This window comes from Mus musculus, chromosome 8 (assembly GCF_000001635.26).
Source record: "Mus musculus strain C57BL/6J chromosome 8, GRCm38.p6 C57BL/6J".
NCBI lineage: Eukaryota > Metazoa > Chordata > Mammalia > Rodentia > Muridae > Mus > Mus musculus.
In genome coordinates, this window is record NC_000074.6 from 69,789,228 (window position 1) to 69,808,009 (window position 18,782).

Consider the following 18,782-nt stretch of genomic DNA (forward strand, 5'->3'; position numbering starts at 1 on the left):
CAGGAAAGCATATCACTCTCCACCACAGGGAGAACTAGCCATAACGGGATTCACCCACAGATGTTCTCCCTCACACGAACCAGCCTCAGGCCCAGCCTCAGCGCCCAGGAAGGGAGCAGGCACTTACCTCTCCCTTTATTTGGTTCTACCAGTCCCAGTTGTGCAGGCACCATTTATGCTGTGTGACACTATTCCTACAGAGATGTGGACAAACGTCAACTCACCCCAGAGATGACAGATGAATGTAATAAAAACACTTAAGTTTAGCAGGGCATAGTGGCGCACACCTTTAAGTTCAGCACTCGGAAGGCAGAGGCAGGTGGATTTCTGAGTTCGAGGCCATCCTGATCTACAAAGTGAGTTCCAGGACAGCCAGGGCTACACAGAGAAACCCTGTCTCGAAAAACAAAACAAAACAAAACAAAAAAACACTGAAGTTCAAGTCAATGAATCAGAGAGCTTACTGGAGTTATCGCAGGAATATGGCTTAGTGGCTGCTTAAACTTGGCTGGCAAGGATGACTGAGAGGTCATTTGGGGGTGAAGGCACACCCCCAAATGGTGATCACTCCAAACTGCAAACCTAGAGTTCTCCGCCGTACTTGCAATGAACTTGCCTGCCTAATAACCTCGGGGAGAAGTGAGCCTGCTGCACCTGCTAAGGTTTCAGGAATTTCTTCAGCCTCTGAATTATTTCCTGAGTCTTAACGGACCTCTCTGTAGAGAGCAGGCTCAGAGGGCAAGAGCATTTGCTGCCAAGCCCAAGGACTGGAGACTAATCCCCTGGGGTGGGATAGAGTGAAGAGAAGCGAGGAGACAAGGCCTGCCTTTAGAACTTCCTTAGTCCTCTTATCAAACTTTCCTCCAGTCATTTCAACTGAGAGAAAATCACTATGCAACAGCAGGCTGCAGTCAGGGGGCTGTGTGAGTTTTTCTATTTGTTTGTTTTTACAAAGAATGAAACCCAGGATTTCAAGAATGCTGGGCAAGCACTCTAACACTGAACTAGCCAACACTTTTATTTTTTTTTTTAAGTCTGGAAAAAGTCTCCTTAAGTTCTCAGATGACCTTGAAGTTGTCATCTTCCTACTTCAGCTTTGCTTATACATGAGATGCCCTGCACTACCAAGCAAAATAACATTGAAAAAGAATAAAAATGATCTATATTGGATCTGGGTAGGGTGGCCAGCACTCGCGAGTCAAAGGCAGCGGCCACTATCAGCACTGGCTGCTCTTCCAGAGGATCTGTATTTAATTCCCAGAACTCACACTCACAACTAACTGTAACTCCAAATCCAGGATTCAGACACATTCTTTTTTTTTTTTTTTTACCCGCTCCCACCTCAGACGAATTCTTAGGGCCCCGTAGGAACTGCACAGCGCGCGCGCGCACACACACACACACACACACACAGAGACAGATACATACTTATATATTTTTAAATCTTCAAAACCTTCTTATGGCTGTGTTTAAATAACAGTACTTGTACAGAATAGTTGCATAAAGCATCATAGTATATTTCATAAGTACCTAATTTTCCATTTATGTTAATGTGACCTTGTGTACTTATTACCGTATGGCTTGCATGGAAAAGGCACCCTCAACCCTACCTTGCGAAAGCTCCGCCTCCTCCCAAACCCGCCCTCAAAAGGTCCCAAGTCCTAAAGTTTGTATCTTAGGGTAAGCTTTTCTCCTCCCCAAACGGAGGCTCTTTCCTAGATAGATGCCGGAAAAGTTGCTGAGAAGGGACGGGCTCTTCCGTTTCAGGGTCTCTTGCTGATGTCAATCCCGCCCTGCCCGTCTACATCTTTTGCGTTCTTAGTTCGCCACGGCCGACCTTAGCAAGCTGATTTGGACCTTTGGTACCTTCTTTGTCATGGCGGCGCCCTGAACAGACACTTGTGTTAACCCACCTAACGGTTTACCTAGGCGCTTCCTATTCCAAGGTGGCGCTCAGACCTTACCGGAAGTAATAGACCGGAAGTGGGGCGGTGCCTCTGCCGGAAGCCAGCGCAGCGCTGGGAAAGATGGCGGTGGTGGGCAACGCGGTTCCTTGCGGAGCCCGGCCTGGCGGGGCCCGGGACAACGGGTCTCCTCAGCCTGGGTCGCGATTGCGGCCGGGCCTAGCTGCCGGGCCAGCACTCATAGCGAACGGCGACGAACTGGTGGCCGCCGTGTGGCCGTACCGGCGGCTGGCGCTTCTGCGGCGCCTCACCGTGCTGCCGTTTGCCGGGCTGCTGTACCCAGCCTGGCTGGGCGCCGCCGCCAGCGGTTGCTGGGGATGGGGCAGCAGCTGGACCCAGATACCCGAGGCCGCGCTGCTGGCGCTCGCCACCATCTGCCTCGCGCACGCACTCACTGTCCTGTCGGGGCATTGGTCTGTGCACGCGCACTGCGCGCTCACCTGCACCCCGGTAAGTGCGCGCGCGCGCCCGACCCCGACCCGGACCGGGACCCAGGCACAATGGGGCCTAGCGGGGGTACCGGGCTGCCGCGGGCTTGCGAGTCTCCAATCTTAACAGCTCGATTCTCCAGCGGCGCCCCCTGTCCTATGGCTCAGGCCTACTTCTGACCCCGCTGTGACTCGCCATGCAGTTGTGGCTGGTTATTTTGATTCACAAGAAACACCTGGAACACACTTAGAGCAGGATCCATATGCTACTGTTAGTGTGAATTGTTCTCTTAGCTCCCATATGGTGTATTGTTCTTGGAACGGTTCCGCCTTGCTTCTCCGTCATCTCCTACCTTGGTTTTGGTTTTCTTTTCTTACTCTTTTTTTTTTTTTCCTGTAAGATAGGATCTCACTATGCAGCCTTGGGTCGTCTAGGACTCACTGAGAACCGCCTAGCTCTGCCTCCAGAGTTCTCGGGTTAAAAGCCTGTGTCACTATTTCTGGCTTCTACTCTTGTGTTGGTCTTTCTTTCTTTTTTTTTTTTTTAAGTGTTAGATTAGACCTGTGGGGTAATACCCCCAAATGTATGAAGCCAAGTCCTATGGCCCAGTGTTCAGCTTCTGTCTGTCCCTTGCTAGACCCAAAAGAGAGTGTAATTCATTCTGGTGCTGAAGATGGCCAGGAACTACTTGTAAGTGACTTAAAATAGCGTAGAGTCTCAAGTTATCGGTAAGGTATGGTTAAGATGAGGGCTTGTCAGAATGGTGCAGTGATTCTAAATTCAGAACTCTAAACATAGTGTCACTACAGGAAGCACTGACTTTAAGGTACTCTAGGTTGAGGGTAATACCCAGTGAGCACACTACAGATCACCAGATTTGAAGCCTGGCACACCAATATCTGTTCTGGGTAGGTCTTTAGAAAAGGGAGGCAGTGTCAGTGACTGAAGGAAATCCTGAGTACCCTCATATACACCCTCAATGGCTATGTGTGCGCATTGAATTCTTAGTACCAAGAGAAGGCATCCTGTTTCCTTCATTAATATTTATCCCTGAAGAGGGGCCCAAATTTCTGAGCTTGGCACCCAGGGTCAATAGATGGGTGTGTGTGTGTGTAAGCGCTTGCGCTCATGTGTGAGACATTCGGTCCCTAGCATTCTAGCTGTCCTTTGGACTGTAGCTGAGAACTTCCTTTTCTAGAAAGGAGGAGAGGGAAGAGCTAAGCAGCCTTGGGTGAGGAGGCAGATCAGGCTTTGCTTCTCTCTAGGTTTCACTGGGTTTCAGTTTCACCCTACTGTACAGTGAAAGCTGAAACACCTCCCTCCGGGGTCACTGAGGAAAGCTAAGGTAACCTATAATGGGGGGGCACCCTCCGTGGCACCTTTACCCATCTTCCGCTGTGTTAGTTCATCATCAAGTGTTAGTTTCAGGGCCACCACCTTGTGTCCCACCTCCACCTCTAGTCATTGCAAGGCTGACCAGAGGTGGAGGAATGGGGGAATGTTTCTTGTGTCACGAAAGTAGCATGCATAAAACCACTGGGGAAGAAGGTAGAATCATTTGTTACTGCAGAAGGCAGATAACAGTAAGATTCCCAGGGAACTTCAGATGGAGCCACCTGGGGAGGATTCCCGAGTAGGTGACACTTGAGCAAAAGCCTGAATGGATCAGGAGAGCGGATCCATTTTCCAAGAAAAATTATCTCGAGGTGTTTTAAGTCTGCTTATGGTTTTACACCACGTCCTTAGCTGTCTTTGGCTGCATGAGTTCACAGGCTATAGGTGGAACTTGCTCAGATACCAAGACTCTTAGCTTGGACTCAGGCAAGCTGGTGTTCAGTATACTGGGGAGCAGTGAGCAAGCTAGAGAGAGCCAGTGTGGCGGTAAGTGGGAAGTGGCAAGATGTGGGTCTTGTGAATGGAGAGCAGTGGAGAAGTTCCGTATGGACTTGAGCTCAGTCAGGTCCAGAATCCTAGGTGGGGAGTTTGCCCTGTGCCTTGAGCCTTATAATACAAAGTAGTGGTCAAGTGAGGTATGGCAAGCCTAGGGACATGCCTGCACTCTGACCCTATGAGGGGCGTGTACTTGAGAGGTAAGAAGGGCTCCGTAACAGTCTTTGGTTTTTGACAGGAGTATGATCCCAACAAAGTAACCTTTGTGAAGGTGGTGCCAACCCCCAACAATGGCTCCACTGAGCTTGTGGCCCTGCACCGTGACAAGGTAGGAAGGGATCTATGTCCTGCAGGGTAGGTGGGACAGGCAGTGTCCCCAGGTCAGGGGACTTCTGCCACAAACACACCTTCCACCCCAGGGTGAAGATGGGCTGGAGGTGCTGTCATTTGAATTCCAGAAGATCAAATATTCCTATGATGCCCTGGAGAAAAAGCAGTTCCTTCCGGTGGCCTTCCCAGTGGGGAATGCCTTCTCTTACTATCAAAGCAACAGAGGCTTCCAGGAAGACTCAGAGATCCGAGCTGCAGAGAAGAAGTTTGGAAGCAACAAGTGAGTCCCTGTCTTCCCTGTAGCCCACTGTGCATTACCGCCCTACTGTGTTCCTGGTCACTGAGCCCTGGCAATAGGGCTGAGAGCTCTGCTTTTTAACCCAGAATGCTAAGTGACTATGGCCCCACTGGAAAAACTTGCTCTGCTCTGCCTTCCTCCAAGCTTGTTTGCCAACAGGGCCCTCAGAAAGCCAGGAGCTTGACTGGGGGAAAGGAGATTATGCATGTGTGTGCAAATAGATGTGGAGGCTGAGGTCAGCTTCGGGTGTCATCGCCAGGAGCCATACACCTTGTGTTCTAAGAGGGTCTGTCTGAACTGGAGCTCACTAAACAACAGGCAGCAGCAGTGGTGCTCCCTCTCCCTCCCTCCCTTCCTCCCTCCCCGGGGCTGCTGTTAAGTCCATGCTTGCCTTTCTACATGGATTCTGGTACTTAACATAGTCTCCATGCTTTTAAGGCAAGCACTTCACCATAAGCCATGTCTTTGGCCCACCCTCCCCCACAATCATGGAATTAGAGGGTTTTTTTCTTTATTTTTCTCCCTTCCTTCCCTTGAGTCTGACAACATGAGTTTGAGAAATCCTTGAGGCAGGATTTCTCTGTGTAGCCCTGGCTGTTCTGGAACTCATTCTGTAGACCAGGTTTGTCTCAAACTCACAGAGATCTACATACCTCTGCTTCTGCCTCCTGATTGTTGAGATTAAAAGCGTGTACTATCACCACCCAGCATAGAATTAGATTCTAATTCATATGTTTATGCTTATGTGCATCTCAGCACATTAGAAATGATGGTGATGCAGCGAGGCACAGCTCAGCGGGTGAGTGCTTGCCTAATGGACTAGAATGCTTTCACCCAGCACTGCAAAGGAAAACACACCAAAACACATGGGTGCCTCTTTTATGCTGCGTAGGACAGCAGATGCTCCACACAGGCTTTCTCCGTTAACCTTTTACTAACACAGAGGTGCCAATGTGCAGCTGCAATAGGACAGCTGAACGCTGGGCACCAAACACCGATATTTGGCATCATGGCCCACATGGTGTTCACCCTTGACAGTGCTCAGTCAGGGAACTTGGGGAGATCTTAGCAGATTGTTTTTTCTCTCTCTGCAGCTGTATATGGAACCTGGTGCCTGGAACATGTCAGATAGGGGCCCTGCCATTGAGTCATACCCCTGGGGTTCTTTCATGACTCTGTTGCTTTTCAGTAAATGTAGATGTTACCATATCCAGTCTGAGAAGCATCATTTGTTGGTCTCTGCAACCCTGATAGTGACCGCATTAATGGCCTGGGACAGATTTTATGCTATCACTGTGGGTGTTTTTGTTTTTAAACTCCAGGGTACTCCGTGGTTCCCTCTTCTCAGGTCCCACCACTGTGGGAAGCCTGTGAGCATTCTGGAATTTTGAGAGTAGAGCAGAGGAGGCCAAGTCAGACTAGGTGGCCACATGCTGCTGCAGGAGACACCCTAGGGACAAGCTACTTGAAGCCAAGGGCTTATTCAGAGAAAATATAACAAATTCCCAAGGCCAGCAAGATGCTCAGTGGGTACAGGCCCTCGTCATCAAGTCTGACAACATGAGTTTGATCCCAGGATCCACACAATGTAAGGAGAGAACCAACTCCTGCAAGTTTTTCTCCGACCACCACACATGCACTGTCACAGGCATGCTGCCCCCCCCCAACATACACACATACACCGCCACACATGCACTGTCACAGGCATGCTGCCCCCCCCAACATACACACATACACCGCCACACATGCACTGTCACAGGCATGCTGCCCCCCCAACATACACAAGAAAAATATCTTTTAAAGGTGGGGCCATGCATTGCAGTGTACATCCTTAATCCCAGTACTTGGGAGGCAGAAACATTTGGATCTCTGTGACTTACAGGCCAGCTTATGATCATAGTGGGAACCTGTTTCAGGAAAGAAAAGAGGAAAAAAAATTACAGTTCTAGGGGCGGGGGCTGGAGTTCTCCTAGCAGTGACAAGATCCAGAGTTCTATCCCTACCACCACATGGCCATGGGCCATGGTGGCACACTTTGTCTTCCCAGTACTCGAAGACAGAGCCAGGGATATCAGTTCAGAGCTCCTCCTTGGCCCTGTAAGGAGTTTGAGGATAGCCTGGGCTACTTGAAAACCTGTCTCAGAAAAAGAATATACAGTTCCAGTGGGGAATGAGCTCTGTCACCAGGGTCTCTTCTCCCAGCCACCCCATCCTGCTCTTCTCATCTAGCCCTGGGGTGGGTGGTATTGTACAGAGCCTGTTACAGGGCTGAGTAGAGTAGGGTGTCGGTGTGGAAGGACTGCCTGCCACCCAGTCTGGCTTGCCTGCTAGCAGTTGAGGAGGAACAAGGTCACCCACCTTGGGTGTCTTGTTAGAGGTGACAGGGGCAGGGCCTCCACATCTTCAGCTCACCCAGGAATTTGGGTATGGTTTTTTGCAGGGCTGAGATGGTAGTGCCCGACTTCTCTGAGCTTTTCAAGGAGAGAGCCACAGCCCCTTTCTTCGTGTTTCAGGTAACAGCAGCTCTGGCCCTTGTGCCAGCTCCTTCTTTGGGACTGTCACAGCCAGAGTGTGTCTGGCTGCCATTTCCAAACCCCAGAGCCTCTCCCTGCCCTCGGGAATCATTGGTATTTGCCAGAATTTCTGGTCACAGGACAGGTAGGCAAGACCTGACAGGCTGCTAATTCACAGGTATTCTGCGTTGGGCTCTGGTGCCTGGACGAGTATTGGTACTACAGTGTCTTCACTCTGTCCATGCTGGTGGCTTTCGAAGCTTCCCTAGTGCAGCAGCAGATGAGGAACATGTCAGAGATCCGAAAGATGGGCAACAAGCCCCATATGATACAGGTGTGACTGGTGGGACAGGTGGGTGGTGGCCCTGCTCACCCGAGTGGACACCATGCACGTGCTATGCTGACAGACTCCCCCTGCTCATATTCCCAGGTCTACCGCAGCCGAAAGTGGAGGCCTGTCGCCAGTGATGACATTGTTCCTGGGGACATCGTGTCTATCGGTGAGGCAGGATTCCTCTCAGGTGGAAGTCTTTACCTTAGCCAGTGGTTGACTCTCTTGCCTGCACCTTGCAGGCCGCTCACCCCAGGAGAACTTGGTGCCCTGTGATGTACTGCTGCTACGGGGCCGCTGCATTGTAGACGAGGCCATGCTCACTGGGGAATCTGTGCCACAAATGAAGGTGATGGATAGGATCCATAGTACACTACCAGTTCATGAAGAACGACATAGGGCAGGAGAGGCCAGTGGTCAGGCGGTCCCTGCCATACACAAGTGGCAGAGGCAGGTGGGCTGGAGTCATTGCCATAGGAGTCTGGAGCCAGGTGGAAAGAAACCAGGATATTCCATCGGAGTGGGTAGAAGGATTCTCTTTGTATCATTGAGGAGGCCTAGTGCAGATCACAAGGCATTAACTCCACAAGTACTGTGGTGAGGAGGCACCTGCTAAGGTGAATGGAACTTGTTGGCTAGGTAGGGGCCACTCATGGGAATCAGGCAAGCCCTTGGGGGAGGCTAAAGTGAGGCTGTCATCCCAACCTGATGTTTCTTTTCGCAGGAGCCCATTGAAGACCTGAGCCCAGACCGTGTCCTAGACCTGCAGGCCGATGCTCGGCTGCATGTCATCTTTGGGGGCACCAAGGTGGTACAGCACATTCCCCCGCAGAAGGCCACCTCGGGCCTGAAGCGTAGGTGCCTCAAGGAAGGGTGTCTTGGGTATCCTGCACCTGCTATAGTGTGAAGGAGGTGGGACAGGGTTGCTAACAGCAGGTGCCTCTCCTTGTTCCCTCAGCGGTCGACAATGGATGTGTGGCCTTTGTCCTGAGAACTGGGTTCAACACATCCCAGGTATGGTGCTGGATTCCACGTAGGAGGGCCCAAAGTGTGATAGCTCCTCCCAGAACTCACCCTAAGGCTAATGCAGGCCTGCTTTCCCTAGGCTGAGATAGCAGTGGATATGACCAAGGTAGTCTGGCTATTACCATTCCCAGGAGTTTGATGTTAAGTGAGGTGCTCTGGTAAATGCTTCAGGGTTCTACCTGAAGGGGTGATGGAAGCCTGGCTTCCCTGTGGCCCTGTGGCTGGCCTTCTTGGAAGTCTAATTCCTTGTCAGCCTACAGTGGTCTTAGGCAGGCATTGCTGTTTATTAGAAAGGCCAACCTCGATGCTTTCAGGGAGCAGAGGCCACTCTCCCCCACAGAGCTTTCAGGAAAGGCTAAGTCCTGCCAATCCTTGCAGGGCAGACTACTGCGTACAATTCTCTTTGGGGTAAAGAGGGTCACTGCAAACAACTTGGAGACCTTTATCTTCATCCTCTTCCTCCTGGTCTTCGCCATTGCTGCAGCTGCGTATGTGTGGGTTGAAGGTAAGCGCCCTGAAAGCTCCTGTTCTGAAGCCTCATCCCTGCCCCAGGCTGCCAGGCCCTGTTTCCACAGGGACCAAGGACCCCAGCCGGAACCGTTACAAGCTCTTTCTGGAGTGCACCCTCATCCTCACCTCTGTTGTACCCCCTGAACTGCCCATTGAACTGTCTCTGGCTGTCAACACCTCCCTCATCGCCTTGGCCAAGCTCTGTGAGTGCTGAGTGATTGGTGGGGCATTGCATAGAACAGGCAGGAGCCTGGAGGGATCCCCTGACCCCAGGTCCCACCCTCCACCCCCAGACATGTACTGCACAGAGCCTTTCCGGATCCCCTTCGCTGGCAAGGTTGAAGTGTGTTGCTTTGACAAGACGGGTACCTTGACCAGTGACAGCCTGGTGGTGCGAGGCGTGGCAGGGCTGAGGTGAGCATAAAGGAACTCTGTCTAAACCCCCCAGCAAACAGACCCAAGCTTGGTGTGAGCCTCCATTGAAGTCCTGCCTCTGAGGTTCCGTTACAGAAGATCCTATGTGATGATCAATATGAGTGGCATCAGAAATAGATAGGAAATTAGTTCAGTCCCAGAACAGTCGGCCACAGACCTGTTACCTCATCTGTTGGGAGCTCAGGAGTCATCCCTGAGGCCAGTAGTCTCACCAAGGTACCCTTAGTGAATAAATAGCACACTGAGTACTAGCAGCTTGAGGTAGTCTCTGGTAGTATTCACTGAAGGATCCCAGGTCCCTTGGTAGAGGTACAGTTCACCCACCCGCCTATATCCACCTTGAAACCAACTGTCCTCGTCTTTGCAGAGATGGGAAAGAGGTGACCCCAGTGTCCAGCATTCCCATAGAAACACACCGGGCCCTGGCCTCCTGCCACTCGCTCATGCAGCTGGATGACGGCACCCTAGTGGGTGACCCTCTGGAAAAGGCCATGCTGACAGCTGTGGACTGGACACTGACCAAAGGTGAGGGACTGGCATCCAAGGTCTGGCATGGGTGGCCTCGTGTCCTGGACAGGCAGCCTCATGTTAGTGACATTCCTCCAGGCTAGTGCCCGGGCTGGCTTCACATCGGTATCTTCTTGGGTCTCTTGTCCAGCCTTCTCTGCCTGATCCACTCACTGTACTGGGATGATCCTGATCACAGCATCTAGGGATGCTGGGACGGGAAAACTGGGCAGGGGGGTGGGGGGGCTTGGCTACCTCTCTGGAGCAAAGCCCCTCAGGACTCGTACTTATTTGTTTCCAGATGAGAAAGTATTCCCCCGAAGTATTAAAACTCAGGGGCTGAAAATTCACCAGCGCTTTCATTTTGCCAGTGCCCTAAAGCGAATGTCTGTGCTCGCCTCCTACGAGAAGCTTGGCTCCACTGACCTCTGCTACATCGCGGCTGTGAAGGGGGCCCCCGAAACCCTGCACTCTATGGTGAGCCAGCCCCAGCCCTGGGGTTAAGGGGTAGGCAGGGATCAAGCAGTGACGTCCTCCTCTGTTCCCTGCAGTTTTCTCAGTGCCCACCTGACTACCACCACATCCACACTGAGATCTCTCGGGAAGGAGCCCGTGTCCTGGCTCTGGGATACAAGGAGCTAGGACATCTCACACATCAGCAGGTAAGGGCCTGCCACACTCAACAGCCCTGTTAGCCCACCACACCTTTCATGGCACCTTCTTCCTCTGCTGTGGGATGTCCTGGGCACCTCTTAAGGGGAGGCCGGAGACATCCCAGATCTCACCATTCTTGTCCTTGCCACCTGGTGGTCAGAGGCCATAGTGGATCCATACCCATCCACTTCTAACCTCGATCTCTTCCCCACTGCCTTCTAACCTGCTTCTGGGTCCTCGTCTAGTCTGTTCACCCCCTACAGCCGGCCCTCCCTCTAGAACGTAATGTCAGCTGAGAGCCTTGACTATAGAGGCATTAGAGCCAGGACTCGGCCTCTGTCCTCCTGCGTTGTGCCTCCCTAGCTGCTGTTCTGGAGAACCCTGTATGTCCCAAGCCTGTCTGTCCTCCTGGACCTGTTCACCCTGAGCCCCAACTTCACTCTCCTATGATCTTCACCCGCTTTCCTTGGTACTTTTTGGTTGCCCCAAGGGTAGTGGCCTTGCATGGTCCGTGTCCATAGTCATGAGGTGTAGCAGGTACACTTAGGTCTAGACTCCATCTTCAGTAGCTGCACCCCACTTTGCACCTGCCTTGCCTCCCACCTCCTGACTCTTGACCTGTCTCCTCTTAGAGGTCAGGGCCTTTCCTCCCGGCACCAGCACACATGCACAGTGGCTCTGGTTGCTGAGGCACTTTAACTGCCTTCCTCCCTGTGTTGTACTCTGGGAGATGTGAAGAGGCTGGTTGGAAGGGCAGACAGTAAAGTTATCCCACATCTGTCAACAGGCCCGGGAGATCAAGCGGGAGGCACTGGAGTGCAGCCTCAAGTTTGTGGGCTTCATCGTGGTCTCCTGTCCCCTCAAAGCTGACTCCAAGGCTGTGATCCGAGAGATCCAGAATGCATCCCACAGGGTATGAGCAAACCGAGAGGTCGGGGCAGGGAGGTGGCCACAGAGGACTGTGCCACCCTCTGGGTCTCAGCAGTGAGAAAACCACAGGTTCTCAGATGGGATTGGGTATAGCTGGCACTCTCAGAGTTAGGTAAGAATGCTCTTTAGCATGGCGCCTCACAAAACGCATCACCTATCACCTCCTCAGACTGATGAGAAGGAGGTAGAAGCTTGAGGTAAGAGATCTTGAGGCCATGCCTGTCCTCGGGAGCAGTCCCAGCAAGAGGCAGATAACAACTGGTCCCTACTGAGTCCTCATAGGTCACATCCCACCTTCCTCCCTTTCCTCGCCCTAGAATGTTCTTTGTACAAACAGGTACAGATCCTGGGCACTGACAGTCAAGGGCTAATTTTTAACTTGTGTTTTAAATAAAAGCAACTTAAGAGAACTTGCCATTAAAAAAAAAAAAGCTGGGCGTGGTGGCGCACATCTTTGATCCCAGCACGGGGGGGGGGGGGGGGCAGGGGCAGAGGCAGGCAGATTTCTGAGTTTGAGGCCAGCCTGATCTACAAAGTGAGTTCCAGGATAGCCAGAGCTACACAGAGAAATCCTGTCTCGAAAAACCAAAATAAAAAAGAGAAAGAGAGAACTTGACATTCAGTCTACAGTTTGGATCCTAGTACCCACAAAATACTTATAACCTCATCTGCGAGGGACCTGACATCTTTTCTGCCTTCATATTCAAAGGCATACATATCAAAAAGTAAATTATTTTAAGACGCAATGCACTAGGACTGAACTGTGGCTCGGCATGTGCTTGGTGTGTAAGCAGCCCTAGATGCCAGCCCAGCTCCATGGTTGGCACAGCCCTGCCTTGTATAGCACTCCCTGGGTTGGTAGAATGTGGTTTCCCATAGAGGTGGCCTTTTGCCTCATACTTTCTTAGGAAGAGCTGTGAGTCCAAGGTAAGAGTTCTGTCCAACAGGTCTTCCCTGCTAAGCCCTGCACCCTGTTTCCTGTCCCGTAGGTGGTCATGATCACAGGAGACAACCCCCTCACTGCATGCCATGTAGCTCAGGAGCTGCACTTCATTGACAAAGCCCACACGCTCATCTTGCATCCTCCCTCGGAGAAAGGTAAGGCCAGGTAGCTAGGACCCTAGTCCCAAACCAGTGTGTTAGCCACTATTCACTGCTCATCCTAATTGATGTCAACCCCACTTTGAGGAGGCCTCAGAACATGGGCAGTGTGGTGTATGGTGTTCTGAGGACAGTCATGGTTCCTGAGTCTTCCATGTTTGTTTATAACAGGCCTCATGTACACTGAGGAAGAGGGCTCATGCCTCATTCATGCCCACCTTGTGCTGGGCAGGTTACTCCTGTACCATTATCCAGGAAGTGCCAGGTTCCCAACACCTGCTTAGGGCACCAGTTACCCAGTGCTGAAAGTGCCAGATCCTGGGTAGTACATGGCATGTTGTTTGCATATCTGTCTGCCCACCCCTGCACCATAGGCAGTTTCCATGAACACTGTAGAAGAAGACTTGACTGTTAAACTTGTTGGCTTCTTGCTTTAAGTAAGGAGGCTGGGGACTCAAAATTGAGTCCACTTAGCTAGATGTGAGAGTGCACTCCTATTAGCCCAGGAAAAAGAGTGCTGATAGTCCAGACCAGCCTAGGCTACACTGTAGCTTCCAGGCCCATTTTTGCATACATGTCTTCTAAGACCAGCCTTAGACCCTTCCTGCAGAGGTAAATGAATCCACTTCTTGCTCAGGTCTCTTGATGTTTTTAAGAGCAGGACCTATGTGAGGAGCAGTGGGTATGCCAACACAGGGTGGCAGAATGCACACACGGTGGCAGAATGCACACAGGGCAGTAGGTGCATTCAGCTAAAAAGGCTTCTAGAACCTTCCACTGCCTCTCAGAAAACTTGGTCACCACTCTAAATTGTTGGCCCAGGTCTCCATTCTAACCTTGTGTACCATGTTCTTGGACCTAAGGGTTCTATATAGGTGACCTTAAAGTGATGATCGTAACTCTTGCTTTATGGACAGGCCCTGCAGGTTGATGAAACGAACCTCCATCAGAGTCGGTATAGGGTGTACTGATGAGCTACCTCCCCCAGCCTGCTCCTGGATCTGAGCTTCAGAAATAAAAGCGGGTCCCATGAGGTTAACATGGGAGGACTCTGGTTCCTAGAGTGCTGGAGGTTAGGCTGGTAGTGGAGAGATCTGTTAGATGAGAGACCAGCATCAGGAGAAGGCGGCTTGAGGTCCGAGACCAGGCCTTCTGTGTTTGCATGCAGCTACTGGAGCGATGCTCAAGTTCCTCACTTGTATTGGAGGGTCTTGTGTGTGTTCCCTGTGAAATGTCCAAAGCAGGGCCAGATTCTGAATGGAACTATGGTGTTGGCACAGGAGTCACAACCCTAACCAAAGATGTGACCCACAGGCCAGCCATGTGAGTGGCGCTCCATTGATAGCAGCATCGTTCTGCCTCTCACCCTGGGCTCCCCCAAGGCACTGGCCCTGGAGCACGCGCTATGCCTCACAGGCGATGGCTTGGCTCACCTGCAGGCTGTGGACCCCCAGCAGCTGCTCTGCCTCATCCCTCATGTGCAGGTGTTTGCCCGTGTAGCCCCTAAGCAGAAGGTATGTGCAGGATCCTGGGGCGGGGCACTGGGGGTCTTGGGGATGGCTGCAGACCCATCAGTGTCATGTCTACCTTGCAGGAATTTGTCATCACTAGCCTGAAGGAGCTGGGTTATGTGACCCTTATGTGTGGAGATGGCACCAACGATGTGGGCGCACTGAAGCACGCTGATGTGGGTAAGCTACAGTAGCAGGGGGCTTTGTCTCTTTCACGACTAGTGTGGCAACATCTCACCTGTTGCTTGCTGGCCTGGGACTCGAAAAACAATGTCCCAACTACCTCTTTCCTCCTACCTTCTGCTCCTCATGCCTATACTATTCAGGTTTGAAAGGAGTTGGTGGTGTGGCTTAGTGTGTGAATTCTGCCTGGAATCCTTTAATGAGAGGCAGGGGGTGTGGCTTAGCAGTAGATGTCTTCCTTATATGTACAGAATCCTGGATTTCACTCAAACACTGAAAAAGTTAAGTTATTTAGTTCATAACCTCCTAGGCAGCAGTGCTCACCCAGGCGGGGTCTGTCATCCAGAGCACAAGAGAATCCAGGATTCAAGTTTATTCTTGCCTGTGCAGTAAGTTTAAGGCTAGACTAGTTACATGGAACCCCCTGTCTTTAAAGAAGAACTCTTGAGGCGCTTCAAGGTAAGAGAAGGGTATAGGCATGAGGAGCAGAAGGTAGAAGGAAAGAGGTGGTTGGGGACATTGTTTTTCGAGTCCCACAACTAGGTTTGGTTGTCACAGGTCACTGTCAGGATAAGTGTTGACAGTCCTTTTGCTTTTTTCCATCTTCCCTGCATTGTCTGAAGTTCTCGCTCTCGTAGACTTTTCTCTCCAGTAAGTTTCTTTGGGGGCCAGCAATTTTCAGTTTAGGGTCTGAGGCTCCCCTACCCCCCCCCCCTTCATGAAAAGGTTTCTCTGTGTAGCTCTGGCTGCTCTAGAACTTGTTCTGTACACTAGACTGGCCTTGCACTCGAGATCCACCTGCCCCAGCCTCCCGAGCACTGTGATTAAAGGCGTGCACCACTGCTGCCTGTCTAAGGTTCTGATGAGATTTTTGTGCTCCTTTGGGCATGGATCTCTGTGTTGCATGGCCTAGAACTCAAGATCCTCTTGCCTCAGACTTCAGAGGGTCGGGATAACAGGTGCGCCTCCACCCGCATGGTTTTTGACACATCTGACATCAGAACTGGTGTTTTCTTTTTTTTCTTTTTTTGTTTTTTTGGTTTTTTTTTTTTTTGGTTTTTTGGTTTGTTTTTTTTGTTTTTTTTTTTTTGTTTTTTTTTTTTTGTAAAGGTCAGAGGACAACTTTATGGAATTGGTTCTTTTCACATTCACATGAATGCCAGGCATGTGTGGCAAATGCTTTAATCTGTCAAGCCATTCACCAGCAAAACAAGATGACCAGTCTCTGAGGGCCCCATAGGGTAGTCAGGTGAAATGAGAGTACCTTGGAACTGGTGGCAGGTGGGCAGGTGGGCAGCCTGGTGTCTGTCTGGCTCTGCAACTGAACACTGGTACCAGACCGTGTGCCCTTTCCATTACTCCTTCCCAATGCGTTCTCAGGTGTAGCACTCCTGGCCAATGCCCCTGAGAGGGTTGTAGAACGGCGGCGACGGCCAAGGGACAGCCCTGTCCTGAGCAACAGTGGCCCCAGAGTCTCCAGGTCCACCAAACAGAAGTCGGCACTCCTCTCTCCTGAGGAGCCACCAGCTTCCCACAGGGTGAGTGTTCAGATCGGAAATACCCACAACCCTTGCTAACCAGGGCTGACCCCTGTTGTCCACCCCACAGGACCGCCTGAGCCAGGTGCTGCGGGACCTGGAGGAGGAGAGCACCCCCATCGTGAAGCTGGGGGATGCCAGCATCGCAGCACCCTTCACCTCCAAGCTGTCCTCCATCCAGTGCAGTGAGTCCCTAGCTCCTCACCCTGCCCTGCCTGGAGCCTTGCTTGCCCACCACCCTGCCCACTCACTCCCCACTTCCCCACAGTCTGCCACGTGATCAAGCAGGGCCGGTGCACATTGGTGACGACGCTGCAGATGTTCAAGATCCTGGCCCTCAATGCCCTCATCCTGGCATACAGCCAAAGTGTCCTCTACCTGGAGGGTGTCAAGTTCAGTGACTTCCAGGCCACACTGCAGGGGCTGCTGCTGGCCGGCTGCTTCCTCTTCATCTCCCGCTCCAAGGTGGGCCCTGGACCACCTAGGGCTGACCATAGGGCGTTTCAAGAGCTCTTGTGGGTTGGAATTGTCATCCCCAAGATATAGACAGAGACCTAGAGCCCAAAGGCAGGAGTGTCCCTGAGATTGCGTAGGATCTACAGACAGGGTCAGGCCTGGCTGGCTGCTAGTGATATAGCTTAGGGTGTACCACTGTCTGAGCTTGGGGTTCAGGCAAGTCACAGTCCTAGGGCAGAGGAAGTGATGAATGAAAGCAGGTGGATGACACTCAGCCCTGTGAGGGAGAAAATGTCACAGGCTTCAGGGGCTGGCCTCAGGGACAGCCAAGGAGGCCTTCTGAGGAAAGGGTGCTGCCACAACCAGGAGTCTGCACTAGTTGCTGAGGTGGTGAAATAGATACCCCAGGGGCCAGAGGGTGTCTGTGTCAACTTCCCATTAAGGTGAGGAAAGGCTCACAGGACAACTTAAACAAAAGATCTGTCTTGGCTTAGGCCATATTTAGAGCTATTCACCCACAGTAACTAAAAGAGGAAGGCCTGCGATTGTCCCCAAGGCTCTGCTCCCTTTATGTGGGCCCCACCATCTAAGCTTTTACATGTCTGGGCATGAGGTCAGAGCCTTAGGTCACTTTCTAAAGCCCTACCATAACGTGTCCCTTGAGTCTTCTAGGGACATTTCAGATCCCACCCTAATAAGGAAGCATCAGGCTCAATAGAGCAGGCCCACCTCCAGGCCCAAGGCTCTGATTGCATTTGTGGGAATAGAGAGTAAATCTGTCTCCTGACAGCCCTCCATTGCTACCATAGCATACAGACTATTTTGGACATAGGTAGCCCCTGGGTCTGGACCAAACAAGATGCCTGAGGCAGGAGTATCCCCTCACTGTTGAGAGTATGCTGGCTGACTGTCAGTCCTGCCCCACAGCCTCTCAAGACTCTTTCCCGAGAGCGGCCCCTACCCAACATCTTCAACCTGTACACCATCCTTACGGTGATGCTGCAATTCTCTGTCCACTTCCTGAGCCTGGTCTACCTGTACCGTGAGGCCCAGGCACGCAGCCCTGAGAAGTAAGTGGGGTTCCAGGAAGAGGAGGAGGCAGCGGGAAGCTACAGTGGGTGCCTGAGCAGGAGAGGGGTACTGACACCCACGTACCCCTGCAGGCAGGAGCAGTTTGTAGACCTGTACAAGGAGTTTGAGCCGAGCCTGGTCAACAGCACTGTGTACATCATGGCCATGGCCATGCAGATGGCCACCTTCGCCATCAACTACAAGGTGAGGCCCTGTGCCTGTCCACTTCCACCTGGCCTGACCTGCTCAACCCGCCCTCCCCAAGCAGCTGTATCTTTTCATTGCAGGGCCCACCCTTCATGGAGAGCCTGCCTGAGAACAAGCCCCTGGTGTGGAGTCTGGCAGTGTCACTGCTGGCCATCATTGGCTTGCTCCTTGGTTCCTCACCTGACTTCAACAGCCAGTTTGGCCTTGTGGACATCCCTGTAGAGGTGAGTGGTTCTGAGCAGTGGCCCTGGCCCAGCCTGGCCCAGCTCAGCCACAGACCCAGCTCAGCCTGCTTCCTTCTTGACAGTTCAAGCTGGTCATCGGCCAGGTCCTGGCCCTGGACTTCTGCCTGGCACTCCTGGCTGACCGTGTCCTACAGTTCTTTTTGGGGACTCCGAAGCTGAGAGTGCCTTCCTGAGAAGATGGTGCTGGTATCCACTGCCTACCCTGGCTGCCACTGAACAGGAAAACCGCCGCTGCCCCAGGAGGGAGCACTGCTCCCATCTCCACAGTGAGGCAGCCCTGCCTTGCTCTTGGAAGACTGAGTTGGGACCCTTGTGGGCATCCGCTGGCCGGGCTAGTAGAAGAGTCCTGGCTAGCACCTTTGGTAAATAAATCGGCGTCTGCAATTTTATAAAGCTTGCTGCCACTTATATCTGTGCCACACAGGGCCCCCTGGGAATTGGAGGGGCCAGGTGGTCACTCAAGGGCCTAGGATTACCACAGGCCCAGAGGAGAGAGACACCCTCTGCGGGCGTTCCTGGACCTAGGACCTCAGGTTTTCTAGTGTCGTGCACATCCTCTCTCTTGTCAGGCGCACTGTCACTGGCCACCGTGGATAGCCTCCTTACATGCATGGAGGTCACAGTGCAAGGTGTTTGTGGCCTTGCCTGCCCTA

The 18,782-nt window shown here is 52.1% G+C and overlaps 1 protein-coding gene across 5 annotated transcripts; it reads left to right on the forward strand.

The window, feature by feature from the left end:
* Nucleotides 1-1,935: 1,935 nt before the first annotated feature.
* On the forward strand, nucleotides 1,936-18,522 carry Atp13a1 (ATPase type 13A1). Of its 5 annotated transcripts, none has more exons than NM_133224.2 (26): nucleotides 1,936-2,414; nucleotides 4,522-4,611; nucleotides 4,703-4,893; nucleotides 7,352-7,424; nucleotides 7,603-7,758; nucleotides 7,855-7,924; nucleotides 7,998-8,104; nucleotides 8,480-8,609; nucleotides 8,714-8,769; nucleotides 9,160-9,286; nucleotides 9,357-9,494; nucleotides 9,585-9,705; nucleotides 10,094-10,251; nucleotides 10,535-10,710; nucleotides 10,785-10,895; nucleotides 11,675-11,800; nucleotides 12,807-12,915; nucleotides 14,233-14,432; nucleotides 14,513-14,609; nucleotides 15,993-16,150; nucleotides 16,221-16,335; nucleotides 16,419-16,615; nucleotides 17,534-17,676; nucleotides 17,770-17,881; nucleotides 17,965-18,108; nucleotides 18,192-18,522. In NM_133224.2, exons 1-26 carry the CDS (start codon nucleotides 2,028-2,030, stop codon nucleotides 18,300-18,302), a joined length of 3,603 nt encoding a protein of 1,200 aa, NP_573487.2. In that variant the 5' UTR covers nucleotides 1,936-2,027; the 3' UTR covers nucleotides 18,303-18,522. The 5 variants fall into 5 exon arrangements, 4 of the variants coding, with proteins under 4 accessions (NP_573487.2, XP_006509627.1, XP_030099178.1 ...); XR_003947239.1 differs by having other exon boundaries at nucleotides 1,991-2,414; nucleotides 10,605-10,710; XM_006509564.4 differs by having other exon boundaries at nucleotides 1,991-2,414; nucleotides 17,965-18,522.
* Nucleotides 18,523-18,782: the final 260 nt, after the last annotated feature.

Coding starts and splice junctions, on each gene's coding strand:
- Atp13a1 (XM_006509564.4), top strand. CDS start 2,028: ATGGCGGTGGTGGGCAACGCGGTTCCTTGCGGAGCCCGGCCTGGCGGG. Junction 4,894..7,351: donor AAGAAGTTTGGAAGCAACAA/GTGAGTCCCTGT, acceptor GGTTTTTTGCAG/GGCTGAGATGGTAGTGCCCG. Junction 11,801..12,806: donor TCCAGAATGCATCCCACAGG/GTATGAGCAAAC, acceptor CCTGTCCCGTAG/GTGGTCATGATCACAGGAGA.